We start from the raw sequence: 26,819 nt of genomic DNA, 5'->3' as shown, positions 1-26,819 counted from the left end.
CAGCAAGACTACTTCAGATTTATTTGAAATAAGGACGGTCCGGATGGATCCAGCAGCAACACACAAGTCTAAGAAAAGAACCAGATGTCAGCAGAATCTGTAACAGCAAAGAAAGAAGAAACCTTATTATTTATTCAGCTTTTTGAAATACCGCACCCAAAGCATCTCTCCTCCAAGAATAACCGTAAAACCATAAACTCCGATCTGCACCAACAAGAGATTAAGATTTGTAACACCTCAAGAGCATTTGCCCAAGTCTTAAGAGCAAAAGCTGAAGTAATTGCTTCAAGAGATTGCCAAGAGATTTGTGTTAATATTCTATCAGCTGAACTCTGCAAAAAGCCAAATCAGTAACTTGTCCAGTAACTTTTCTTTAGCATCTCCAAATTACCAGTGTTCCCTGTTTTTGCCACTTTTGTTCCAGCTCTTAAGACACTTGCCTTCACGCCTTCAAGAAAAGCAGAGCTGAAAACTCCTGCCTCAAAAAGCAAGTTACTTTTACATTTACTGAATGTTCCTGCCATTTCTGTTTTGCCTTTTCTCCCTTTATCCTCAACCCTGTCCAATTATTCTAGGTACAGCAGTGCACGGATGTGGTTATATCCATCCTAACTCCGATGTCACATCACCTCCTTGCTTCCTCTTCCTAAGTATTTCCTGTGCTCCCAACACAGATGACACTTCACAGTTTTGACCACCATAAGCACTTGTCTTCAGAACTACAAAGCTGTTTTAACATCTCTGATGTACCTACCTCACTTTATCTTCAAAAATACAGACAAAATTACATCCTGAACACTTACTATGAATGATATCCAAGTGCCTAAGGAAGTTGATTATATAGTTTTTATTGAAAAGCAGCAAATTCTACAGTTGAAGGCAGACAGCTGAAGCAGAAATAGCAAAATAAATGGTTCCAGAAAACAGAAGTAAAAGGTAGAAGATAGAACAGTTTCTAGAAGGACTTGATTTGCATCACAGATTCAAGAAGCTGTGGGCATAAATACCAAGAGGCCTCAAAAAAACAACCCACACCACTAAGCAGCGAGAAAGGGTAATTTATTATTTCTTGGTTGATAAAGATTCCTGTCATTTAACAACAATAGCTTGGGTAAAAGCATCTAGTTATCTCCATTTGTGGAAGTGTACATAGTATCAGACGTCAGCATTATCAGAGTGTACTTAATACTAAACTAAGTATTACCTGAAGTGAAACAGAAGTGGTTTACCGTATGAGGAAGAGATTCCACTATTAAACCACAGTTTGAACTGGCTGAAACCACAGAACTTTGAAATGACCAGATATTTTTTTAAAAATAAATGTTTCAAAAAGTCAGTATTTCTAGTATTTGAATGTAAAGAGCCTGTTCAACTCACAGTTACTGGTTTTGTCACAATATTTACTCTTGAAACCAGAATTTGGAAATTGGTTTACAAAGCAGTAACAACAGCACAAAGCAGCAGATTTCGTAGTTAATGGTACTATCAAAATAAAAAGGATGGATCTGTCTCAATGGCAAAGCAGCACAGAAAAAGAACTAACACTGCATGGGGGCAAGACAAAGTTGAAAATCCTACATGATTCCACCGAAGTACTAACATGACAACACATTCTATCACAGCATACAGTGAGATTTAAACCAGTAGATAACAGAGCATTTTGTGAAACTGTGCTTAGTCTCACAAAAAAAGTTTGTATTTAAATTCTAAATAAGCAATGGATCGTATGCTGCAGAACTGATACAGATTTCATTCTATATGGTGAAAGCTCCTAAACTTCTGCACAGATAAAGCAGATGAAAGGAGTTTTAAGAAAACTTCACAAAAGCAGCTGTTTGTTAATAAGCAGAATTCAAAATAAGGAAGCACAACTACCATGGTTGGGTTTTTTCTCTATTGGTTGCAAGTGAACAGCTTACAGGGATGGCACAGCCTGGTTAGTCCTGAAGCACTTATCAAGGAAGTCAATCAAATGCACTTTCATTCAGTACTGAAAGAAAATTTTCACTGTATGAAAAAACACTGCAAGCATCCTTCCCAACTCAGAAAATACTCATCTGGCTTGCATTCACCCCGTACTCACTTCATTCCAGACCTATTAAGCAGCCTACAAAGGAACAGTAGAGCTCCTTCCCCGCTTTTTTTTGACAGCGCATGAAGACAACCGCTTTAAAGAAGCGCCTAAAGCAAACAAACCCCAGGTCATACGCTAACAAGAAGAATTTGTTACAGAAACAAAGCAAAACAAGTAAAGGAACACTTTAAGCTAGTAAAGCATTAAATACTTTTATAGCAGAATCAAGAGCACAGAATCAAGAACACAAAATCAAGCCTTCCCTGTGGACTGATCAGGCCAGTAAAGCAAAGAAGTTAAAGACTGTATTTTTAAAAGCAGACAGACTCAGCTTTGTCTTAGTAGAAAAGCTGAAAATTAAAAGGTATGGTTGGTTGCACAAGGCAAGTCACAGAATACACTAGTTCCCAAGAACAAGGTTGTCAAGCCTGTACCCAAATTCGGCAAACCAGGACACAAACATTGCAACTGCCTTGAAAAGGAAGTAGACTTAATTTTGTAGAGCTAGAAGAGACACAATAGTACCAGAAGCACTGAAACAACACATATATGTGCTTTTTGTTACTATGTCTTCATGGCAGGCATATTTGGGTCTGTTTCAATTTGTTGCTACAATCAATAGATACTATTTTTTAAATAAATCACTACAGAATCTTTTTTAATTGTTACATCCTCACTTTATATGAAATGCCTTCTCAAGCAAGTATTTTGGCATTTGCACAAATACAATTTAGCCATCTCCTTGTCAGATATGATTCTCATTCTCTTCTAACACTGTTTTTTGTTTTGTTTAATGTCATTAAGTCCCCTCTTGCCCCTCTATGTATGAAGAGTTTGAATGAAACTCAGTGCAACAAGTAAAGAATTTATGATCTAGTCGTAGTAGCCATTGTCTTCTTCAGGTTTAAAAAAAAAGCAACCTTTCAATCAGGGTTTTGACATTGTATCTAAATTATCACAGTGTTTTCATTTTTGGAGGAAGAATTTTATCATTGTTTTCTCTTTTTTTAAAAAAGCTTGACTTGCACTTACATCTTCATGAATGGCTATTGCGCCATCAGAAAATTAACATGCTTTCACATATAACCACAGTGAGCATCAGTAAGTCTTTTTTTTTTTTTTTAGTTCTTACACATTTTATTATTTTTCACAGTTTTTTTTTTTAATATGAAAGAAAGATAAGCTCTGTAATCACTTCAGTTTTAGGTAACAAAGAACAGCCATCACGTCTCAGAAAAGCAGAACACAGGATGTGGTATTCAAGATTATTTGCGTCTCAGTTTTAAAGCAGGTTCTGAAACTGGTACATGGAAAGTTAAGTGCATCCACCACCTGGAAAGGTGACTGACATTTCAGAAAAAAAACACACCTGCTCCTCATCCCAGGACTCACACTAGATCTTACTCCCACCAATGGTCTAAAGCAGAGGAAAGAGACTCTTTGTAGCTGATGGATTTTTTTTGTATTCAGTGCCCATTCCAAGAGCACAGTAATCTTTGTTACCCACAATTTTAATTTTTTAATTCCAGGAAGAAAAGATGTCCATGATAAGTTACTGAAAATTAACTGTTCAAATCAGTGTAATATTTATTAAAAAAATAGGGATTAAGTATATAGATAGGTACAAGTAATAATCAGTTTCCATTTATTACTACTACAAATGTATAGCATATTGATAGGTGTATGACATTTACAATATAAACTGCTTAATACAAAGCTCATACCAAGACGACCTATGTATTTTACAACTGTTTGTAAGAAAACATTTGCTAAAACTGTTATGTGATACACAGTAATGACTTGTACAACACAATGCTGTAATCAAATGATACATCATCTTTTCCTATATTATTCATTCCATTAAGTTTATTTCAGTATGTAATAGCAACTCTTCCATGTCCTCTCCTTCAACAGTTCTCCTTCAAAAGCAAGATCTAATTAAAAAATTTCCAAGGGAACATGGTTACGACTGAACAAAGCAACCTACAATTTACCAACTGTGGCCCAGTAAGTTGTCATTTTCCAAAGTCTAAATTCCTTTTTTAAAAACAGAAATCCTTGAAAACATTCAGTTCAAAAAAAAACCTTAATGCAAATGAAAGTTCAAACCTAAATAAATCCTGCTAGACAGACAACTAAACATTCTCAAATAATTGCATCCTAAGCAACTTCAACACCTACAATACACACTAAAAAAAACCCAATTCCTTGTTTCATAGTTTGAGTTTCTCTTAGTAGCAAAAATACCCCAAAACCCCCACACTCCAGGAACATTTGAAACCTACCAATTAAGAATTACACTTAACTACCACTCCAAACTAGATGCCCATGAGCACTCCAATTACGCTTCTCACAGACTATTACAGTTGCCCAGTACCAAATATTTCCACAAAAGAATTAAGAACTTGCTTGAATAAAGTCTTCTGTCAGAACTGAATGCACCAAAACCAATGTGTCTCAATTTTAAAGGCTGTCTTAAGGATCCTCGCAATAATGCACAATACCCAACACTGCTTGTGAAGATGCCTGGTACTGCAAACTGTTCCTCCTCCCCAGATCAAACCAGAACATACAACCTGCTACCAATATCCTTCTCATTCTCAAATACATATCTAAACACAAAATACAACAATATCTGAACAAACAGAGTACAGTCTGTAATGAGAGTTAAGTACAGATTTATCATTTGACCTCTCAAAATTCCATGTTCATGTCATAATTCCATGGGCAGTGCATGTTATACTGGTTGTGTGGGAATGTTTCAAGTTCAAAGTTAATCTCATGCCTTTTTGTTTCTTCGAGACAGTATTCAACGTTTCTTCAAGTCTTTCCATGGCTTCTGGGCATGCCTATGTTTTTAGTATCTTGGAAACCTATCCTGTCCCTTTTTCGTACAGCTGTGACAAAAGAATAACGCTTGTGTTATGTTTTCAGTTACGCTGTTTACATAAGCACTTTTCCAGATTTGCTGTTTGCACATTGCATATTGACAAGAACAGCCATCCCCAAAAGCATCAAAACTGAATGTCCAAAGAGAAAATACAAACATATATGATGCAACATTAAAGAACTTAAAAACATTCAGCACTGCACTCCCTTTTCTCTTGGATCATTGGTTTCTTAAAAATGGAAAGAGATGAAGAAAGAACCCAAAGCCATGTGCAGCACTAGGACCACTCATATTCAAGTGTGAGCTTCAAGATCAGATAAAAGAAATTTCTTGCTAGTAAAACAGTACTTTGACATTTCAAAACACTATCCCCTACAAACTCAGAGCAGAATGTATTGGGGGGGGCGGGGGGGGGGGGGGCGGAATTCCCTAAATGTCATATCCTCCCTCAAAATATAAAATATTTAGTATTTCAGAGCTATCCTATTATACCATAAATACTGTGATTAACATTTAAACCTTCCAGCCAGCACTAGGAATGTTCAGAGCTAAGCTCCTTTGTAATATGTTAAAGACATCAGCATCAGATTTATTGATTTGGAATTATTTTTAACCACAACAATTATTACTATCTTAACAACCTTAAGAATAAATATACAAAAAAGGTAAAAAAATGAAAGCACAAAATTTAACACATGAAAGGATGAAAGTAGCAATAATTCTAAAATCCTATGCTGTACAGTGAAGGAAATTAGACACAGTACAGGTACACAGCCAACGTGTAATCAGTCAGAGCACGCTCACAGTAATGTCCAACCTGTATGCTCTGCACATTCTTGAGTGTTTTGATTGCATACAAGTGAACTTTATAGCTAAGAAAAAACATCCCTTAAGGATCAGCAAGTCTGTGTGTCAGACTTACTATTAATATACTTATGATACACCCATTAGAAAGAATTAACAGAAAGTTTAATTTATGGTATTTTCATTAGTAACAAATATTACTCTTACAGCAACATCAAAAAAAGCCAGTACTAAAAGGTCCAGCACTACAAGGTCCATTCCAGCTAGTTTGCCCTCACTGTCAATAATTTAATTTTTACAAGTCTTTGTGATTTAAGACTTCTAGTAAGAAGTAAAACTGTGTTATGAATAACAGGATAGATTTAAGGAGTATAATGTTTATTTAAGTCATAGGTAAAGAAGTAATTACCTGCTTGTATTCACCAACGCAGTTCTGACAGCAGAATCTTTTCTGCTGACCATCAATCGTAAGAATATTGTTTCCAGCTCCTTTGCTGGGCAAATACTCCCCACAATGCTCACAGCAATTCATTATTAAACCATTTGCCATCCTGTATCTATTGAAGCAATGGTCACTGCACAGCTTATGAGTCATATTTTTAAAGCTAACTTCATGACGAATCTAAAAGATAAAAATAATAAAAGTATTCTATCACCACACAAGCACAAAGTTGCCTGAAACTACCAGACAAGTCTCACATTTAAGTACAATAACTAAAACCAGATTATACTAGCTCACGATTTAAAAAAAGAGATGCTTGAAATGACCATGAAATACAGGAAGAAAAATTGGTTTCTGTTGTCTCTAAAGTTCTAGAACAGAAATCTTGGACCTATTTGCCCTTGTAGCCTAGAAGCAAATATCACAAGGAAGGATGTAATAGTTGTATATTAGAGCAGAAGGTCGATTTATGTGATTTTTATAAGATACCCAATTTGCAGGCTAACACCATGGCATATCAACACACATGGCCAGACACATATACCGTGTAAAGTAGTAGCCTGAACTACAGTGGGCCCAGTAATGGCATCAAGAGTGAATTAATACATCCATGAAAATTTAAAGTTATGTATATTCTATGTATCTCTAAAAACATTTGCATAATCTTTCAAAACATACAGTAAAAAAAATATACAATAGATCTTGGCTTTTTTCAACAGCAATTCTATGTAGGAGATCCCAGTTGTAACTACAAGAATCTACATCTAATAAAATTGTTGACAGTAGCAACAAGGTAGCAGCAAAAGGCACTTTAAGTTTTTGAAACAAAAATTAAATATTAACCTCTCTGAATTCTTCCTTCCTTCAGTTACTCTTTATAAATATTAAGGCAGCATATTATAATAGCTCACTGTATACGAGAACACTGAATCATATTTTAAATATCCGTATTTTCAGCTTGCTTATTTCAGAATGTAAGTTATTATTAGTCATTATTGAGAAAGACAAGACAAAAAAAGTTAACCAGACCTCAGTTAGTTTACCACAGATAGTGCATCTTGATTTATTCAGAACTCCTTTCGAGGGATTCTGTTTGTCTTCATAGAAGGATAAACATGATGTACTGCAAAACTCCTGGAAAGACTCACTTGAATCAACTTGAGCAACAATGGTACCTTTCATTGTTGTTATATCTCTGAAAGAAAAAAAAACCCTCTAGTGTGCTTGTGTATAAATATGTTTATGTTTTTAAACAAGAACACTTTACATCTTACAAGATCCATACTTCCATTTAACGCTTACATTTCAAACTGGTTTTGTGGGTGTACAGTTGTTAGTCACATGTCAAACACCAAGTTTCCTATTTCTACAAGTACTGTAAGTACTGCACGTACAATGTCTTTCCTGTGTAAAAACTTTTTTCTTTGAATTGTTTTTTTTTTTTCCGCATTACAGTATTCTAGAACTAAGTGACACTCATGTACCATTAGGTACCAGCTGTAGCAAACTCAAATCTTACACAAAAAAATAACACAGCAAATTTGAACTAGCCCTTTCACAACTCTCACAAAAGTTAAGTTTCACATGAAAAAATCAGATTTGTAGTAAAAGGCAAGAAATGGTCTTTATATGTTTGTAACCCCACCATTTCCAGTATTAATGGCAGGACAGGATCAGAGAAGGTTGTCTTCTTGTACTTATAAATACAACAAAAAAACTTAAAACTTACCACAAACTTGTCTGTAAGTTTTAGCATTTAAAATTTTTAAAAGTAAATTCCATCATTACTTTAAAGTTCCAAAGCACTTGAACAGTTCATGCAGTTGCCTATGAAACTGCACCAGTTTAATGCATTAAACCAATAAACCATCAATAAAATTCATTTTAAACAGAATAAACCTTCTTCTAAACAAACTGACTTACGCTGCTTTTCACTCAAGTTAATTCTAGATTTCCTTTATCTTCAATTGTATGCTGCACACACTGCAAACTTAGCAAAGTCACTAAACACCATGCTTGTCAGTGCACCTTTGTAATGTCTAACCAAACTTCTAAGGTTATACCATAAATTTGAAGCCGTAAAGAAAAGAAACAAAAGCCTCCCCCTTCGCCTTCTAAGCAAAAAAACCAAACCTATTCTTGGCATACAGAAAATGCTATTGGGCAGAATAAATAAAAAAATTGACTGGGCACATCTGGATCTCTATTGACATCACATGGATCACTGGTTGGAAAAGACATGCCCCAACATTCATACCTAGGAGCCCCAAAACTAGGACGAGTGGAAAACATTGGAAAAATGCTGTATGCTTTCCTAGACATACTCGCTTGAAAATAAACTTGTACCACTGCTGGATATTAACACTTACAAGCCCGCCTTCTCTCATCAAAGGAAAGCCAGCAGATTTTGGCTTACCCTTTGGCAAGCTAGTATGGATTTGCACTGGGGAGTGTTATCACTTCTGCTCTGCAAAACAAAGCCAGAGCTTCTGCCCTGAGGAGCTTACAGTTTCTGCTGGATTCCACTAGGACTTATAAACACTTATAAATATGTACCAAAGTACATATTAACTTTATCAAGGGAGACAAGTGCAAAGTCAAAAAAAGTAACACAAGTCAATAAAAATAAACACTAAGGAGAATGCCAGATACTCCCTACACTTTCCTTCTTATAATTCTGCATTGCTTACATAGTTACAAAGGTTCAGAAGAGTGCTACAAGAGTGGTTTATGATAAAATACATAAGAATTCTGACTTTTCAGATAGGGTTATGTAATAAGTTACTATAGGCTTCACTTTTCCACTTAAAGTATGTACGTATTTAAAGATAAAACTGAGCACTACCTCCGAATTTCTGACCTATGACCTGTCAACTATTATCATCTATCCAACCTACATTCAAGATCTCCTGGATTTTCCTAGAGTACCCTTATCCTTTCAGTGAACCACAATCTGACAATATTATGTCTGCTTTAATAGGAAAGCACACAGATGTAAGTACAGAGCAGAGAGCACCTGGTTTGCCACCATCAGGTAGCAAAGCTTTGGCAATAAAGTGATAAAGGCTGGGTGAGATTGGGCTTCACTACAGAGGAACAGTTTCATGCATACACTGCTTTCCAATTAACTGTGATAGAGTAAGCAACTGCATTCTAGTGGACGAGTGAAGACCAACATCGCCTCAAAAATCATCAAAGGTGACTTCACAGAGGCTCCCTAGAAATCAAATACACTAAACATATTTTAACTACCTCCAAAAGCTACAAATAAAGTATTTTCCTCATCATTCAAAAATAAAGCCTTTTCATTTAGGGCAGGTTTTTTTACGTAGCCTCTTACAACACACAAATAAGTACCTCCCACGTAGCAAGAAGAGCACAGATTCAGCCTTAAGTTTTCAAGGTTTCAGTCAAAAAGATTAGACTAATCTTCATCGTTATATATAATACAGCTAGTTGAATATGGTAATCACCAGATTACTTCTGGGGGAAAAAAAAAACAAACAAAAAACAAAAAACACCCACCAGTGTATAAACATGTACAGGCCAACAAAGAGTGCAGAGTGTTTTTAACTAGCTCTGTAGGGGTGAAGGTTGAGAAATTGAGCTTCTACATGTATTCAGAAAAAGCTAAAGTAAGTTAAATCTGCTAGGTTTCCAGTGTACCAAGGTATACGCAGGATATCAATATATCAATACTTTTTATAGTTTATTTTTACCAAGTCTCAAGAAAAAAGAAAAAAAAAGACACACTCATAACAATAGTTTACATCTCAATACAAACCAGCCATTAATCCACCGCACTGCATACCAAAGTAAAATTTTTTCACCAAGTTTAAATCTGCGATCGAACAAAGATCGCTCTCTCCAAAATATACATTAATGAAGGCTGTCTTTACTGCAAGCCTTCTTTAGTTCAGCCACATTTCATCATTAAACCAGTGTTACTACAGGGTGTAGTGGATTGAGACTTTACTGAAAAATACGAAAAAGTGGTATCTCAGTAATCAGTACACTGAAAGAAAAAGATAGTACAGCTATTTTGTACACCTAACGCTAGAATAGTATAATTACAGAAGACTTCCCTTTGGCAATTTTAAGTTTGGGAAATAATGAAAAATTACAAGTCAAACCAATAATTTAGCATAGGCCACTTCCAGGTATGCTTGTCACTCTCTGTACTGCTCATTTAGGGTTATCTTCAGCTTCAAAAATTCCCATAATTGCCCCAACCATGGGGAAAGTCTATGGCTTCCCCTCTCCCCCGCACTGCCAACAGTGTTTCTTTCAGCGTCTTGCAAGTATCAGTTCCTCCTCCTAAAAATCTGAAGATTTTGTATCTTCATTTATCAAAATGAATGCTTTCTATACAACACAAGGTCCACTTTTTTTTTTCATAAAAGACTTCAGATATAAAGAATTTATGTTGTCACAAGATGACTACAACTTGGACACCTTGTCTTAAAAAAAAAAAAACCACAGTAATTTTTAGTGTATTGGCTCTCATAGAAACAATCTGCCATACTCCAAATTCAAAAGCTGAGAGACTTTTCAGTTTGTTACAGCAGACACAGTGAATTCAGCGTTTCCAAACTACATTAAAGCGACACTCTACAAAGCGCTTGTGTAGTCAGATTCTGTATCATTAATGGAGCAATTTTTATACATGCATGAGAATTTCAAGTATTACTGGATTTAGCTGCTAATACGAAACAAAATTAAAAAAACCTTACTTTCTGCACATAACACAAAGTTTCTTTGGAGTGGGTTTGTGTGAGAATGATGAGAGGCAGGCAGTAGAACAAAAAAGGTGAGCTGATCCTTTTCGCTGATATGCAGTCTGTCCCTTTTGTAAAGGTTTCTTGCAGTTTGCACACGTGACTTTAACCTGTTTAGAAGGCTGCTGCTGAGCAGAAGGCTGGAAAATCTGTTTAGGAAGTGATGCTACAGGTGACAAGGAATCCACACCTGGTTGCTTCTGATTCCTAGGGAAGGAAGCTGACTGGGATATCCAAGAATCTTCAAGACAAAAAAACCAACCAAACATAAAAGTGAACAGACATGTACATATATATAGTAATATACACAGATGTATCATAATAAAATATTTTTTCTGTTTTAACTGACAATTAACAGAAGAAAGATTTCAGAAATGCAGGTTTAAAGTAAAATACTGTTTGATGGTACCAATCTCCATTGCTACAAAGCTTCAGAACATGAACAAATTGTTCCCATCAATGGTCCCATCCTACATCCAGTGACATGCTCTTCAGACCTCCATTCAACTGCACTGGGTTTGCAAACTGGCCATCTTATCTTCAGACAAACAAAACCACGGTTACCAACGGGGGGGTTAAAAAAAAAAAAAAAAAGTGATACCAACAGAGAACATGGAATTTCTAAACTAAGGTTTGAGATACAAACTGCGCAAATTTCTAAGAACATGAAATCTGAGATTTTCATTACTTATTTTGTTCTAAAGTTTTAACAAGCATCATGTGTCCGGCCTCAGTGATAAACCCTAGAATTGCCGTTCTCCATACTAGTTTTCTAGTCCAGCCTGCAGCCAGAACAAACCACAGTGACTCCACAGCTGTGATCTGCATTTATGTCACTGATTCCTGTAAGTGTTCCTGGTTTTGTCAATAACCTTTTCAGTACAATGAATACCACTTAATGTGCGAACTGGCAGTGTCATGAGAGTTCCAAGTCTTCCTCAGTAGAAATCAGTGAACCTAGAAAATAGTATTTTATTAAGTTCTGGCAGTACACAAACCCGTATTGCTCTATTCCAGATTCCACCAGTCTTCCATCTGTATTCTTGGACAAGACTACTAGAGAACGAAGTCACCTCTGCCCAATCTTTTGTAGCATAACACACTACAAAGTAACTTGCATAACATGAACTTCAGTAAAACTTTTTCCTCCACCAAAAATACATCTCCAGAAATACATCTAGAAAGATCACATGCTTCTGTTAAAAGACATGCCTGGTATCTTGGTTTGGAGCAGAATATACAGTTCTGGGGGAAAAAAAAACCCACACAACAAACCAATAAAATGCAACTTCTAGGCTTTTCTTCAGAACATAAGCTTTCATTTTAAATAATTATCATCAGAATGTAGAAAGTTGAGCTTCTGAAGAATGCCAGAAATCATACATTACTTAAACGTGAATTAAAACCTGAACAGGAACATCCTTCCATCATAAAAAACACTGACACGCATTTTCAGTCATATGTGTCAGCTATCCCAAATACTGTCACAGCACTTGGGACTTGTCTTTCAAGCTTTTTACTCCCAGCATTGAGAACAGTACTTCACTGTTACTGAATAGTTAAGACCTGCATAAATATTACTGTATTAGGTAGTACTTTTGCTACTACTTCTAAGTAAAGAGTAAACACAGCATTTACCGTAACTAAAAATACTCAAGTCTTGAATGTCTTAATACTCAAGTGTATTCCTGGAGTGTTATCACAACTAGTATTAACAGCCAAATATAAGAAAAAATATTTTAAATTCTAATTTCAGATAACAAAAACCTTAACCTATAGACTTCAGCAACTGCCCATACCTTGTTCGTAAGGGACGTTATCTTGGTCCATAATCACTCATTAAGTAGAAAGCACCCTTCCCTCATCCTATTTTCTGAAGTCCTGTCTTTCCCCATGAGAGTTTTATTAGCGACCTATTCTGCTGCATAGTTTTACAATTAATTTTAGAGACAAAGTTCCAAGAATCCTTGTTATAGCAACAAACAACACACATTCCTCTAGCAAGTACAAGATCATTTTCCAGTGTGACTTTGTAGCTGCCAAGGCTGTCCTATTTCTCTGACATGTAAAACAAACTGGAAATTTACCCATTGTAATGCTTATGGGTAAATATAAGAGTTGGAACAAAGGGATGAGAGGAAGAGGGAAGGGAAGCAGAACAAAACACATTCCTCTTGAAATCATTATTACTTTTGAAGGTATGAGTATCCATACTGCCAAACTAAGGTATGTTACACCACAGCTTAAAGTTAAAATCCAATTGAAAGTCCTCTTCAAACTTTCCTATACTGCTATGTCTACTACTTCAGATATATTCATATCCTAGTAGTACCTTAACACCTCAAAGTATTTTGAGATTCTCTTCTTTTCTCATAGGTTTCAGCTGGGAGAACACTGCATCCCTTACCAGGAACATACAGCACATGCAGTAAAGTTACACATGCTTATATATCCAGTAGCACTCAACTGCCACTCATGAAAACCCAAATGAGCCTAGCAAACTCAGGTTTGAAACTTATAATGACTTCCCAGTACCTCATCAACACTATTTCAGTATTTCCTTGGTATCTTAAGGCTACAGGTGGTCTCCCTTCATTAACATTTTGTTGCATTTCTCCTTCCACAAACATACCACAATAGTTTCTTGCCCCCTTTTTTTTGCTTTCACTTCTTCTACACCACATGTTCATAGATATTAATTTTTATATTGTGACTTTTCTTCACATCTTGATTTTTAACCATGTTACCTCCCCCACTTGGCATTCCCTACAAATGTGTAAAATCTGTTTTTCCTGTCCTTGAACTGAGGCGGTGTTTGATTCCTGATGAGTTACCACACCTCACTGCCCTTATGTCTTCATCCTTCAGGTTCCCATCTTCAATTCCTTAACGGCCAGGTTTATGAGACTGTACAGTCTCACATTCCATTTCTTCTTACTATAACGGCTGTTCAGGGTGTTCCAATTCTTTCTCACTCATTCCTGCTCTAAACTGCTATAAATTACTCCTTATTCTCTTTTGCACCAAAACATTCATTTGTGGAGCCATCTTGAAAAAAAAGTCTCAAAATTATGCCTTTTAAAAAAAGCTGAAAAAACTATCAGCACAACTAGGGACAGAGATGGGAAGAAAGACAGTACTAAAGTTTTACAGAGGTATGCAGCTGCTGAAACATAGTCAGCTACATCTGCATTAATGACCTGGTTCATATCAGGGCAATGTGGAACTGCATCCTCAATTTACTAGGTGTTGGTTCTGGTTTTGGAGCAGTTTTGATGCAAAAAAACCAGATTCCACTCAGAGAAATAAAACCTACGTTTCAGTCCAAAAGCACCTGAAACTCATGTACACAGACTTCTCTAAGGTCTTTGATATGGTCCTCCACATTCTTGCTGCTAAACTAGAGACATGGATTTGATGAATAAGGAATTGGATGGATGGTTGCGTTCAAAGAATTAACAGTTAATGGTTCCATGTCCAGGTGGAAACCAGTAAGGAGTTGTTTTATTCCTATGTGCGATGAAGACACTATTTAGTATCTTCATCAACGACACAGGCAGTGGGATTAAGCGCACCCTCAGCAAGTTTACAGATACCACCAAGCTGAGTGGTGCAGTTGATAAACTAGAAGGAAGGGATGCCATCCAGAGACCTTGATAGGCTTGAGGAATGGGCCCATGTGAAGCTCAACAAGGCCAAGCGCAAGGTCTTTCACCTGGGTCAGAGCAATCCTCAATATCAATACAAACTGGGGGATTAAGGGATTGAAAGCAGCCCTGTGTAGAAGAACTTGGGGCTACTAGTAGATGAGAAATTGGACATGAGCCAGCAATGTGTTCTTGCAGTCCAGAAAGCCAACCATATCCTGGGCTGCATCAAAAGAATGTGCCAGCAGGTCAGAGGATGTGATTCTGCCCCTCTACGCTGCTCTGGTGAAACCCCCACCTGGAGTGCTGCATCCAGCTCTGGGGTCCACAGTATAAGACAGACACGTGCCTGTTAGAGCAGGTCCGGAGGAGGGCCACAAAAAATGACAGAAGGCTGGAACACCTCTCCTGTGAAGAAAGGCAAAGAGAGTCAGGGTTGCTCAGTCTGGAGAAGAGAAAGCTCTGGGGACACCTTATTGTGGCCTTTCAATATATAAAGAGGGCTTGTAAGAGACATGGGGACAGACATTTTACAAAGACCTGTAGTGACAGGGAAAGGTCAACGTTTTTAAATTGGAAGAGGGTAGATTTAGATTGGACATGAGAAATAAATATTTTATGATGGAAGTGGCAAGACACTGGAACAGCTTGCCCAGGCAAGCTGTGGATGCCCCATCACTGGAACTGTTCAAGGTCAGGCTGGACAGGGGGGGCTTTGAGCAACCTCATCCAATGAAAGATGTCCCTGCCCATGCCGGGGTGGTTGGACTAGGTGAAAGATCTGTTCCAACCCAACCCAATCTATCAAACGTCCTCCAGTGCTTACAGGGGACATTCAGTTCTGAATTAATATGTTGGAGAGAAGTTTCTCTAATACACCTACTGCTTCCCATACAGTAGAAGCACTTAGCAGAGGGGAATGTACTAACACTGATCCAGAAGAAGTCTTCCAAACGTCATACAGAATCACAGAATCATTTAGGTTGGAAAATACCCTTATGATCATCGAGTTCAACCATTAACCTAACTCTACCAAGTAAATCCACCACTAAACCACGTCCCTAAGCACCACATCTAGACATCTTTTAAATACCTTGAGGGATGGTGACTCAAGCACTTCCCTGGGCAGCCTGTTGCAATCCCTGACCACCCTTTCAGTGAAGAATGTTTTCCTAACATCCAACAGAAAGCTCTCCTGACACAGTTGGTGGCCATTTCCTCTCATCCTATCACTTATCACATGGGAGACGACACCAACATCCACCTTGCCACAACCTCCTTTCAGGCAGCTGTAGAGAGCGATAAGGTCTCCCCTCAGCCTCCTTTTCTACAGACTGAACACCCCCAGTTCCCTCAGCCGCTGCTCACAGGACTTGTGCCCCAGCCCTTTCCCCAGCCCCATTGCCTGGACACGCTCCAGCCCCTCGACGTCCCTCCTGCAGCGAGGGGCCCAACACTGAACCCAGGATTCGAGGTGCGGCCTCACCAGTGCCCAGTACAGGGGGGCAATCACTTCCCTAGCCGTGCTGGCCATGCTATTTCTAATATGAATACATGTAATGTATTTGCCAAAGCCTCACTATCAACAATTTTGATCTACTGTTTTCTAACAACATGCATATGTCGTTATGTCCTACATTCTTTGGCACTAGGGGGTTGGAGTAATTATAATATTATACCTACAATTCCCCCCCTCCAAGCAATTTCACAACAGAGGGGAAAAAAGAAGTATTGGAAACAATAGGTGTTTGCATCTTCAATACTTAAAAACTCAAATATTCTATATAGGAAGCAAACATGAATGCTCAAGATGCAATCTAGAATGTCTTCAGATAATGGACTAGTTCAGAGACTTGCAAAACTGCTCTGTAAATTGATGTATTAATTCCTTACACAAAGTTTTGACATTCTGCAAATGCTAACTAGTAAATCCCTAAAGAAAGCTGAGATACCTGTGCGAAAAAAAAGTTTCCCATCCAACTTCTTACATTCTATTTCTGAATTATAAGCAGTATTTTTCAATCCATGATCTTCCAATCATACAAGTCAAAGCATTTTATCATCAGTAGGCTTAAATTAACTAAGCAGGAGTCTCCACGTCCATTGACAAGATTTTAAAAATCTGAAAGTCAGAACAGATGGAACACCACCACTGATCCAGAAAGATTAATCTATCCTTAGCAGTCAGACTGGAACTGTGTAGAACGTACTAAACATATCCAAGATCAAATGCTTCCTGTCATATTGCCAAAGTTTCAAACAGGCAGAGTTAACTTCTACTGACAAGATTTTCTAGAAGAAAAAGGAGGCAACTTCCAGGCAAAAAGAGCAAAACTGAAATTCTTATCTTGAGAAGTTGTCCATCTTTTTAAGTACAAAAACCTGTAAACGATCTGCACCTACCGTGTTTCAGGCTTTCTCTTGTGTAAAAGCCATTTCCACTATAGCTGTCTTCCCTCTTCCCTCTTGTTTCTTCTTATGTTCTTTGTCATTTTTCCAGTTCCTCGTTTGGCATTTTTCTTCTTCCCTTTTACCTGTGACAACCTTTCCTGCTTCCTTTTGAACCTACTGCTCCTTATTTTTCACATACAAAGACCACAGTCATAAAAAAAAAATCCTATATATGTACATCTTGAAATACTTCTGTCATATCCACTTCTAAACTTATTTTTCCCTCCCTTCTGAGGGAGTCTTTTTCATCAGGTCCCTACAAGGGCTCCCAGACACTACTCCTGTCTCTCTGAACTCAATCTATTTCAATACTGCTATGGTCCCAGCCTATCAGACTTCATACTGGGCAAGAGTCTGGTGTGTCTCTGTTATTCGCACCAAAAAATAAAAAGTTCAGTTGTTTAAAGGAAAGCACACACTAATTTTCTTAAGATGTACTTTCCCCAACAAAAACAAAAGCACTATTTTAAGGTAATGTAATAATTTCAAGTTCTCAGCCACAACTACTCGACTATCTGTGATAACACAATAATCATACCCCATGTCTAAGGGATCAAGTAGCAGTAACAGGAATGCTGGTTTTAAAAGATTACAAACTGAATTTCTCAGTTATTCAGTGAGACATCCAGACTATAAAAACTTCCCAGCTTTCAACTTCAGAAGTCAAATTCTGAAATCAGTTTCAAGATTAACACAAAAAACCCACAACCTAAACATCCAACTTACAAGTTTAGTTTCACACTGCCATTTCCATAACACAATATGAAAAGCATTGGTAATTGTGCAAAGAATACATTTCCTAACATATGACCAAATTGAACTGTGCTATTTAAATATTAGTTGAAAAACAGCTTTAAAAAAATCCACGTGTTTTAATCAGTGTATAAGTTAAGAAATTGTGCATTAGCAAGGGTCTATTTTACTTTATAAATTTACTTTACTTTAAATTTTGAAGTAAAATTATAATCTAGTCTGAAGTTAAACCTGTAGCAAAAGTGGTCATTTGGCTTTTCCCCCCACTTCTAGCCTACCAGGGCAGCAGAGTACCATGTTAGAACTTGGAAGGTTTGAAATTGCTTATGTGAAAGCTTAAATTCTGTAGAATAACAATTCCAGAAGACCACACATCACTGCTCCATTTGGCTTTTAGCAAACTTTTACCTGTTTACTTGCTAAGTCAGGAAACAATATGCTGCTATATGCAGATATCGAACAAACCCAGCCAATTCAAACTAATTAATATTCCATAATACAAATACATATTATCACAGGTGACTACTTATCAATTATAAAGCGTGTAAAGCTTACTGCAAGAACAAGCAAGTCTACAAATAACTTGGACCTCATTTTGTTAAGCATTGTAAATACCAAGAATTGCTCAGTATGCAATGAATTATGACAGCTAGCTACTTACAACTTATGATCAGACTTTCAAATTCAGGTTTTTTGCATGACAAATTATATACAGATGGCAAGACAACAGATCAGTAAAGTAATACTTTATATAACTTTGATGCATTATACTAGTCATAGAACTCCATTAAAAAGTTCAAAAAAGGTACAAAAGTTACATATATACACTAACATTTATTTGCGTCAATTAAACCAGTACACTTAAGTCACCAAGAAATCTTTGCTTTAGATACAAATACTTGTGTCTCAAAACATCTGAAGGTATTGCTAACTGTTAAACCAGGATAATTTACACTACCTGATACATTATATCATGGAGTATATTTCATTCCAGAGTCATAGATAAGGTTGTAATGGGGACGAAGGGAGCCACGATCTTCTACATGAATTAAGCTAAAAAACCAAACAGTGCCACTGCCAAAAATATTTTAATCAATGGTTCTATTATTTATTTTCAGCTTTTAAGGAAACGTTCAGAATTGCAACTTACCAGGATTATGATGAGTCACAGATTCTCCATTTTGAAATACATCTCCAGCCACATTCATTCTACCAGGATTGAAAGGTCCTACACCAGTCTTGGTCTGTGAAGTCAAAGATGGGGTGTATGTTTGCATATTAACACCAAAATTACTTGACTGCAGTCCGTTAGACACATCTCCCAAGTTGGCATTCTGCAGTGACGTTACATGTGTAATCATTAAGTTCATGTCACGCCCTTGAGCATTTTCTAAATGACCAGAGCTCACAGCACCTGTTTCTAATGTAGTAACATTAGCAATCTGAATTTCAGAGTCTGGTTCTGTGGTTATACCACTATTACCTATTCCTGAATTTACCTTACTTCTTGAAAAACTGGAAGCTGAGAATTCCGTATCGTTGGTTCTATTTTTACACTCTGGAAGTCTTCGTTCGTTAAAACTGGAAGCATTCTTCTCTTGTCCTTGATTTGTTTCAACATCTTCTTCATCATCAATAATAATAGTTTCACTTATACTCCCCTTCTGAGAATTTAAGTCTTTTGGAGGAGGAAGCATTTTGCAATCATTCCCTTGCAGTTCTTCACTTTTTGATGATGTAAACACAACATTCCTTTGATCTGCTATCAGTGATGTAGAATTTTGCGGAGGTTGTATAGGTTCAATAAAAACTACATCATCGTCATCTTCTATAGGCGAGTTTTGGAATTTATTAGGTCTAGATACTAAAGAACCTGGTGGGCCTCCAAACGTATTTCCTACATTTGCAAGACCTGTTGCCATGGTGGTATTCCCTAGTAGACCAGGAGTATGTTCAGACAGTTCTAATCCTCCCAGAGGACTCGTGTCCATTCCAGATCTGCTGTTTAAAGAAAAATATAAAGCAAGAAAAAACACACCCAACTTCAGAGTAAGATACAACTTTTCAGTAACTGTTCTTAAAAATAACTACAGAATTAATAGTTCCAGATTTTACTCTTTCTTCTTCCTGAGATCATGTAAAGAAAAACCCAAGTTTCTCTGTGCTCTTCTTTGGATGTCTTAACATTCATTTACTTTCTAATCCTATACTGGGCAAAAAAGTACTGCCATCATCAACATTTCCCACACAATAGCTACACATCATTATGTTTAGCAATACACACATAGGAAATAGAATTTTTCATAGTATGTATTACATGATCCTGATTTCTCAGTCCCCTTCCCACTCACATCTACACACAGTGATCCTGTAACTCTGCTTTTGCTAGACTGCAAAGCAAGATCAAGTGTTAGACATGCAGAAAGAAAATTTGAATTCCTATTAAATTTCATTCCTATTAAAAGTTAGTTTCAATACAAATAAATTTATACAATAAAAGACTGATGCACATAGCAACCTAGCAAAGAAAACCAACTAACCAACACCCAACAACAACCAAAGAAACTCTCCCAAGCAACATCATTTTGCGTATTAACAACTCTGAAATTTGACTGATTTTCCCCCAACCCTACACTACCAAAGCTCCTTAGGTGGCCCCAATATAAATCAAATACAGAAGTAAGCAAGAGATACAGAACTACTACACATAACAATAATAGATAATTATTGAGCATCAGAAGGTACACAACAACCTCTCATTTATAGCCACTACCAGAGGCAGCTCATTTGACATCCTGACTTACTACCTCATGTTCCACTGCAGCTTTCAACAACTTTCTGTCTTTTCTTTTTAAGAGCAAACAGTGCTTCCTCAGGCTCCATCACAACAGCTACTTTGCCTGGGGGCTTTGTTTGCTTTTACTAACTGTTCCGTTCAGGGAATCTGTTGTTTATTGTCAATTTTACCATTAATTTACAAAATTATAAAAGGCAACCCGAATATACTATTTCTGTACCTGTAATTTCAAACTGGTGTATAATTGGTGGTAAAGGACTTAAGACTTATCTAAAAAGCATCTGTATTAAAAACTGGTAAGTTAAATTGATCTTGATATACACAAGAAAAATACAGTTACATGATAATTTGGGTATGCCTTAGAGTATACAGCAATGTGTGACATCACTGAGCTTTTGTTGAAAGGCTAGAAGTAGCTTTCTGTGCTTTTTTATAAATTCTTTATAAGGGAAGGTAAATAAAGGAAGTAGAAATATCCTGCTCATCAATACTTACCCATCCAGAGATCCACTGCAATCTGTTTACCTTAATAAGCTGCTCCAAGAACTTTTCTTTCCTTTGAGGAACCCGTCTTGTATCGACTTGCTGCCCTCCACAAAAGCACTGTGCTCTGAAACAGGGGTAAAACAAACATTAGGTATTCAGAACAGTTTCTTCATCTCAAACCTCTTCTACCAACTAAACTGACTTCCTTCTAAATTTACAGTTTAAGTTCAAACCTGACTTTCAGCACTATCATCCTACAACACTAGAAAGAGAATGTCAGTCTATTGCTGCCACGTGTAAAGCAGCAACAGTACTGTTTGAGATTTTCCACTCTGTCACATCACATTTCCAGAATTCTTTGTTTGATGATTTATAGATAGATGGAAAAAATACAGTGTTTGGTAAGAGACAGACAGACATACCTGCAATTAAGTAATCAAGCATTAGAATTAAGAAGTATATCTGCAATAGACTATTAAGGAAATAAATGGTTCAACTAAACTGAGCTACTGAGAAAAAAAACCTTAGCAGATATGTTTCTTTGCTTTTTAGCATGTCAACCTCCTTGATGCTTGTAGCAGAACATACTATGGTAAAATTAAGATAGAGCAATATGAAAATTACAGAGCATGCATTAAAAATCAGGCTTTCGACGCAATATAAACCTTAAATTGCTAATAATTTTCAAATTGTATATATACACTGCAGTGATACTTAGCACAGATTTAGGCATTCATAGCTTATATTAACATGTGATCATTCATAAAGAGACTGAAAATGTTCAAAGTCCAGACCAGAACAGTTGTTCAGTTTCCCACACATGGCAGACATTTTTTAAAACACAGAGTATCAACTTGTGTAATTATATACTGTTTGAGGACAGCCCTTAAAAATTCTTCTATGCATTTACATTATTCACATCCTCTTGTCTGTTAACTGCAGGGGGGGAAGGGAGGGGCACATGGGACAACAACCAAACAGCAAAGCTGTGAGCCAGATTAATCCTAGAAGAGAGGCGACCACCTTTTAATTCCTTCCTATGTTAGCCTTACAGCCAAATGCCATTATGTAATAGCATTTGAACTGCAATAAAGGTAACATTCAACTGGAATGAAAGAGGTTTTCTTACAAAAAAAAAAAAAGTATTATCAATGCAGTTGGCTTGTACCTCCTTGGAAATCAGTCAGTTACACTAAAGATTAATTGAATCCAATATTCTCTTTTACCTATCATCTTTTTCCCCTCTAGGGCTGAATAACTCAAAGTTAGATTTTCCTACATCTCAGCTTTTGCTGAAAAGAATTAATTCAACTCATTGATTCTTAAAAAGTTTCCCAGGTTTATTCCATATATTTTCTTTCTCTACAAGGACAAAAGCATCACAAACACATAAAGCTTTATAAAAAGTTTTAAATATACCTGAACAGATGGGAGCAAAAAAGAAATGAGACTATGCCAAGACTGTACCTCAGGCCTGATTCAAACCTTTGCTATTCCTGTTTCTACAGATCTTTACCAGAAAGACAGACTCAGGCTGTATGACAGTACATCCACATAATATGTAGCAGGTAAGACCCAAAACATGTATCTTTTTGCCTAAATGTATTTACTTTTTCCACAAAGGCTCTTAAAGATTTTAATGACTTGTATTTGTTAGGTATGACATAAAAATAAGAGAAGTTTGTGCTAAACTGTTAGTGCACAGTCATAAATAAAATCTGTGTATTTCCTCACAACTATCAACTCCTACCACTGCAAGATTCAGCAACAAAACTACCTCAAATATTTTTTTTTCCAAAAAATTTACAAAATTAGGTAGCTTGTTTTCTAAAAACACTAGTACCCAGAAGAAACACAAAAACTACATAAGCAATATCACGGTCAGTATTTCTAAATGAAAAACCACCAAAAAAAGAATGATCTACATACAGAGTGAAAAGTACAGGTTTAGAATTGGAAACCGTGAAAAACCTCACACCTGTTAGCAGTGAATGATGTTTAACAATAGAAATACCATTGCTAGAAGCCTGTAAGATTGATTAGACTGATTACTGGATGTATTGTTGAGACTTGGGGAAAAAACAACAGAACACAAGCTGGTGAGACTTAAGTCTGCAGAAAATACATGTTTCAACACTGCTGCAGAATGAGCTCAAGGCTTCGTAATAGCTCACAGGCACCAAAATTACAGCTGGATGGAAACAGATGCACTACCAATATACAACTGCCCTTCCTGAATCAGGTTTTGTGTGTCCTCCTTTTAAATTAGGCTACATCACTCATGTATAAAAGTCTTCAATGCTGAAATAAATTACAATCCCACAGCTACATTTCAGGCTTAATTGCTAGAAAAAATAAAAGGCAAAATGCATCCTTTCTCTAGAAGGATGGCAAATACTACAGCTTTTTAAGACAGCCAGCTAGGTAACGCTCCATAGACCAAGTCTTAACTCCACTGCTGAATGATAAAATAGAATTTTAAATTAATCATGTATTGCGAAGATTTACATGGGGGGGGTGTTTACCCCCAAAAAAATTAATAATCAGCTCCACTTTAAGTAAAGCAGGAACTGGAATTTAAAAGCCTTTACAGTAAGTGCCATTAATGACACCTGGGATAAAGGTGACAGAAGAGCACAGTGGTTATGTGCACTTGGAGAAAAGTCACAAAAAAAAAAATCAAAATAAGTCACTAAAATCCAGCCAAAACTACAGTTCCACTAACACAAGGCACTTGAAACAGATATTCAAAGTAGGACCAGCATGTGCAAGTGCTTCCACATAAAGGTTAGAAGCCTATGAATAAAAAAAGGAAAAACTGAAAAACTGCTTTTGAGATAATACAGAAATGAGCCATCTTCAAAACATGAACAAAATTCAGTAAACAGTATTAACTAAGGTACAAACACAGGAACAAGAAGAGAGGAATTTATTTGCCCTAGTGCATGAATACCACTTTCTGCTAGGAAAGCACAGTATCCTAACTAAATTATTTACCTCAACAGGTACTGTGCTGCATTTAAAGCCCATATGCAAGCTAGAAGAAATATCATATTCGGGAGGAGAAGAGAAAATGACAACTCAGTCAACGGCAACCAGCAAGTAGGAAAGCCAACTCCTCCTGATCTAACTCTGAACCATACAACATAATTCAAGATGTAATTATCCAGACAGCACTCAACAGAGGAATTAAAAAGAAAACAAAAATAATAATTGATTACTTCAACATTTGACTTAAAAAATGAGAAAAACGTTAAGTGTGAGGAACGCAGTTAACGGAAACAAAATGGAGCAGCTAGGACTTTTTGAGAGCATGAAGGCCATTTAAAAACTGACCAGATGAAGTCTACAACCAATCTAAAAAGACCCCCAAACCCCATAAAGACAAGATCAGGAAGTCTCTGAGCTAGAAGATGTTGGAATTATACACGAAACTTCCCCCAGTACGTTTGCCCTGTTATTTACCTTTTGCTAGGTATGCCTCTTCAAGACAGGCTGCTGAGCTATATCACAGCAAAGGTTTGTCTAAAATGTCATTTCTTGCCAATTTTACAATTGTAAAATTTTCTTAAAGAGTACCCAAGAAGCCTGAACCACAGCAGAAAACATGGAATAAACTCGTTGCATTGATGTTCAAGTAAGGAAAAGATCAGGGAAGACCACATCTAAGCTTTCTTTCTAGGGGTCAAGTCAGAGGAAAAATGTCTTATCAAAGTGCCAACAGAAGAGGATTTTAGAGCAAATCACTAAGGCAACATGGCATTCACTTGAGATTTCTAAAGTCAGTCAGAAATTTTATATTTCAGTATCTGTAACCAATTACTTAAGCAGAAAATGATAACAATTACCCAAATAATTACAGACTGCAGTCCTATCTCTATCACTAAACAGCCTGATAGAAAGTACAACTGAGTAAATACGCAAGAGTAGTGTATGGGGAAAGAATTAACATGAATTTTGCAAAGGAAAGGTAATGCCTCAGAGGACTACTGGAGAAATCTTTTGAAGGATTCACGTACTTGTTGATCAGCCTTCATTAAACCAGTATACAGCACTTAAGACTTCCAAAAGGCATTAAAACATGTTCCTCACTAAAGACTGCAGTGGAAATTATCTATATTAAAAAGATTTGAGAAAGGGTTCTCTGGGGAATTTTTAATTATATAAAGAGAAAAATATCACGTGTTGTTTGCCGTTATCACAATAAAGAGAAGTTACCAGAGGGGTTCCAAATTAAAATTATATAGGTCAACATACATAAATCAACCATAAGAGACAGTGATTACCTAAGTGACAGTTTCCTAATCATACAAAATTATTCACAGCAGCTGGAAACAGAAACTGGTTGTAAAGAACTACAGAAGGCTACCACGGTGCTGAATGCTCAGATGGTATGGTAGGCAAAAATCATTAGTGATAAATGCAAGGTAATGAACAAGGAGAGAAGATTAACTACATACATAGAAATTCCTCCAAAGTGGAAGTTTAAGATCCAAGTTGTAACTCTACACTCTTTCAAATCAAACCTACTCCATCACCAACAACCAAAGAGGAAAAACAATATAAAAAAAGAATCAAGAACAAAACAGAACACATTTGTCACTAAAGCGAGATGCTGGTAAATTTTTTATCATGAGATGTTCAGGTCACCCCCTTTTCAGAGAAAGAGAAAAACAGATGAGTTACATGAACAATTTATTCTAAAGGCAAAGTCTTCTTATTGGAAGAGAAAGATGATAAATCTGCAAGGGGGGGAAAAAAAAAAGATACAAAGCTATGCCTAGTGTCTTACCACACAATAAAACAAAAAGGCACCCAGTGAAGTAATTAAGTAGCTTTGATAATATATTGCACAGGAAAACATTTTCTTTTCTCAATTGTGACAGTCGCTGCTGTAGGCAGCTACAGAGGCCAGAAATGCACCCAGCTCAAAAAGCATTAGGGGAAACATGAAAATAAATGCACTGATGACTGCTAAACACTGCGGTCCAAAAGCAACTCCATGAACACCAGCCAGCTGCCAAAAACCAGAATACATACGCAGAAAAATCATGCTGTAACTGCCAGATTTCTGTTCCTAGACATCACTGTCGCAGACAGGATACTGGACTACCTACTAACTTAGTACAGCAATTAATCTAACCTAGTAGAGGAATAATAATATTTTTATATGTAGAAGAAAAGTCACTAGCCTCACGAGGCTTTACAAACCCAACATTTGAATTTTGGCCTATAGCTGTCAGGCTGACTTCAGTTGAAGGATGGGTGTCAACATTTAGGCAAAATAATCAAGCAAAAGACTAATGTGAACAAACCTCCATGTTCTGTGAGGCTATATGGTTCTAATGATCAGTTCATGACCCTGGTATTTCTTTGACCATAACATCATTTAATTCCTTAATTCAGCTACTCCAAAGAATTCTTATCCTTCTTTATTAGAGAAAGTAACTTTTTATCACCAGACTTTTTGCAAGTCTGATGATCAAAAAGTCAGTTTATTGCAAAGACTGTATGCTGCTATCAAAAAGCTTTCTAGCTTAGTAATATGCTGTAATGTCTTGCTACAACTCAGGAATGTTCATTCCCTACGCAATCAGATGCAACCTATACACCATGGCTTTCTTGGGGTATAAACCACCAACTGAACCCCAGTGCCTGACTGAACATATCCCACAGTTCATCCCAAAAGCGTAAGTA

The 26,819-nt window shown here is 36.7% G+C and overlaps 1 protein-coding gene across 17 annotated transcripts in view; it reads right to left on the bottom strand.

Annotated features, from left to right (window-relative positions):
• ZMYM2 (zinc finger MYM-type containing 2) overlaps window positions 1-26,819 on the bottom strand; it is a 91,982-nt gene that overhangs the window by 50,362 nt on the left and 14,801 nt on the right. For 7 of the 17 annotated variants that reach the window (XR_008820000.1, XM_056327088.1, XM_056327082.1 and 4 more), the window contains 5 exons: window positions 21,132-21,246; window positions 18,990-19,840; window positions 10,944-11,229; window positions 7,240-7,405; window positions 6,178-6,390 (listed from right to left, as the gene is read on the bottom strand). Coding sequence is in view for 13 of the 17 variants with exons in the window: in XM_056327088.1 (XP_056183063.1) it covers window positions 6,178-6,390; window positions 7,240-7,405; window positions 10,944-11,229; window positions 18,990-19,830 (1,506 nt within the window). In the remaining 4 variants the exon portion in view is untranslated. Of the gene's footprint in view, window positions 1-6,177; window positions 6,391-7,239; window positions 7,406-10,943; window positions 17,210-18,989; window positions 19,841-21,131; window positions 21,247-26,819 lie in introns of those variants that run through there. The other 10 variants (XM_056327090.1, XM_056327085.1, XM_056327092.1 and 7 more) reach the window with 9 other exon arrangements.

Source organism: Falco biarmicus, chromosome 2, assembly GCF_023638135.1.
Source record: "Falco biarmicus isolate bFalBia1 chromosome 2, bFalBia1.pri, whole genome shotgun sequence".
Taxonomy (NCBI): domain Eukaryota; kingdom Metazoa; phylum Chordata; class Aves; order Falconiformes; family Falconidae; genus Falco; species Falco biarmicus.
This window is presented reverse-complemented; position numbering and strand designations above follow the sequence as displayed.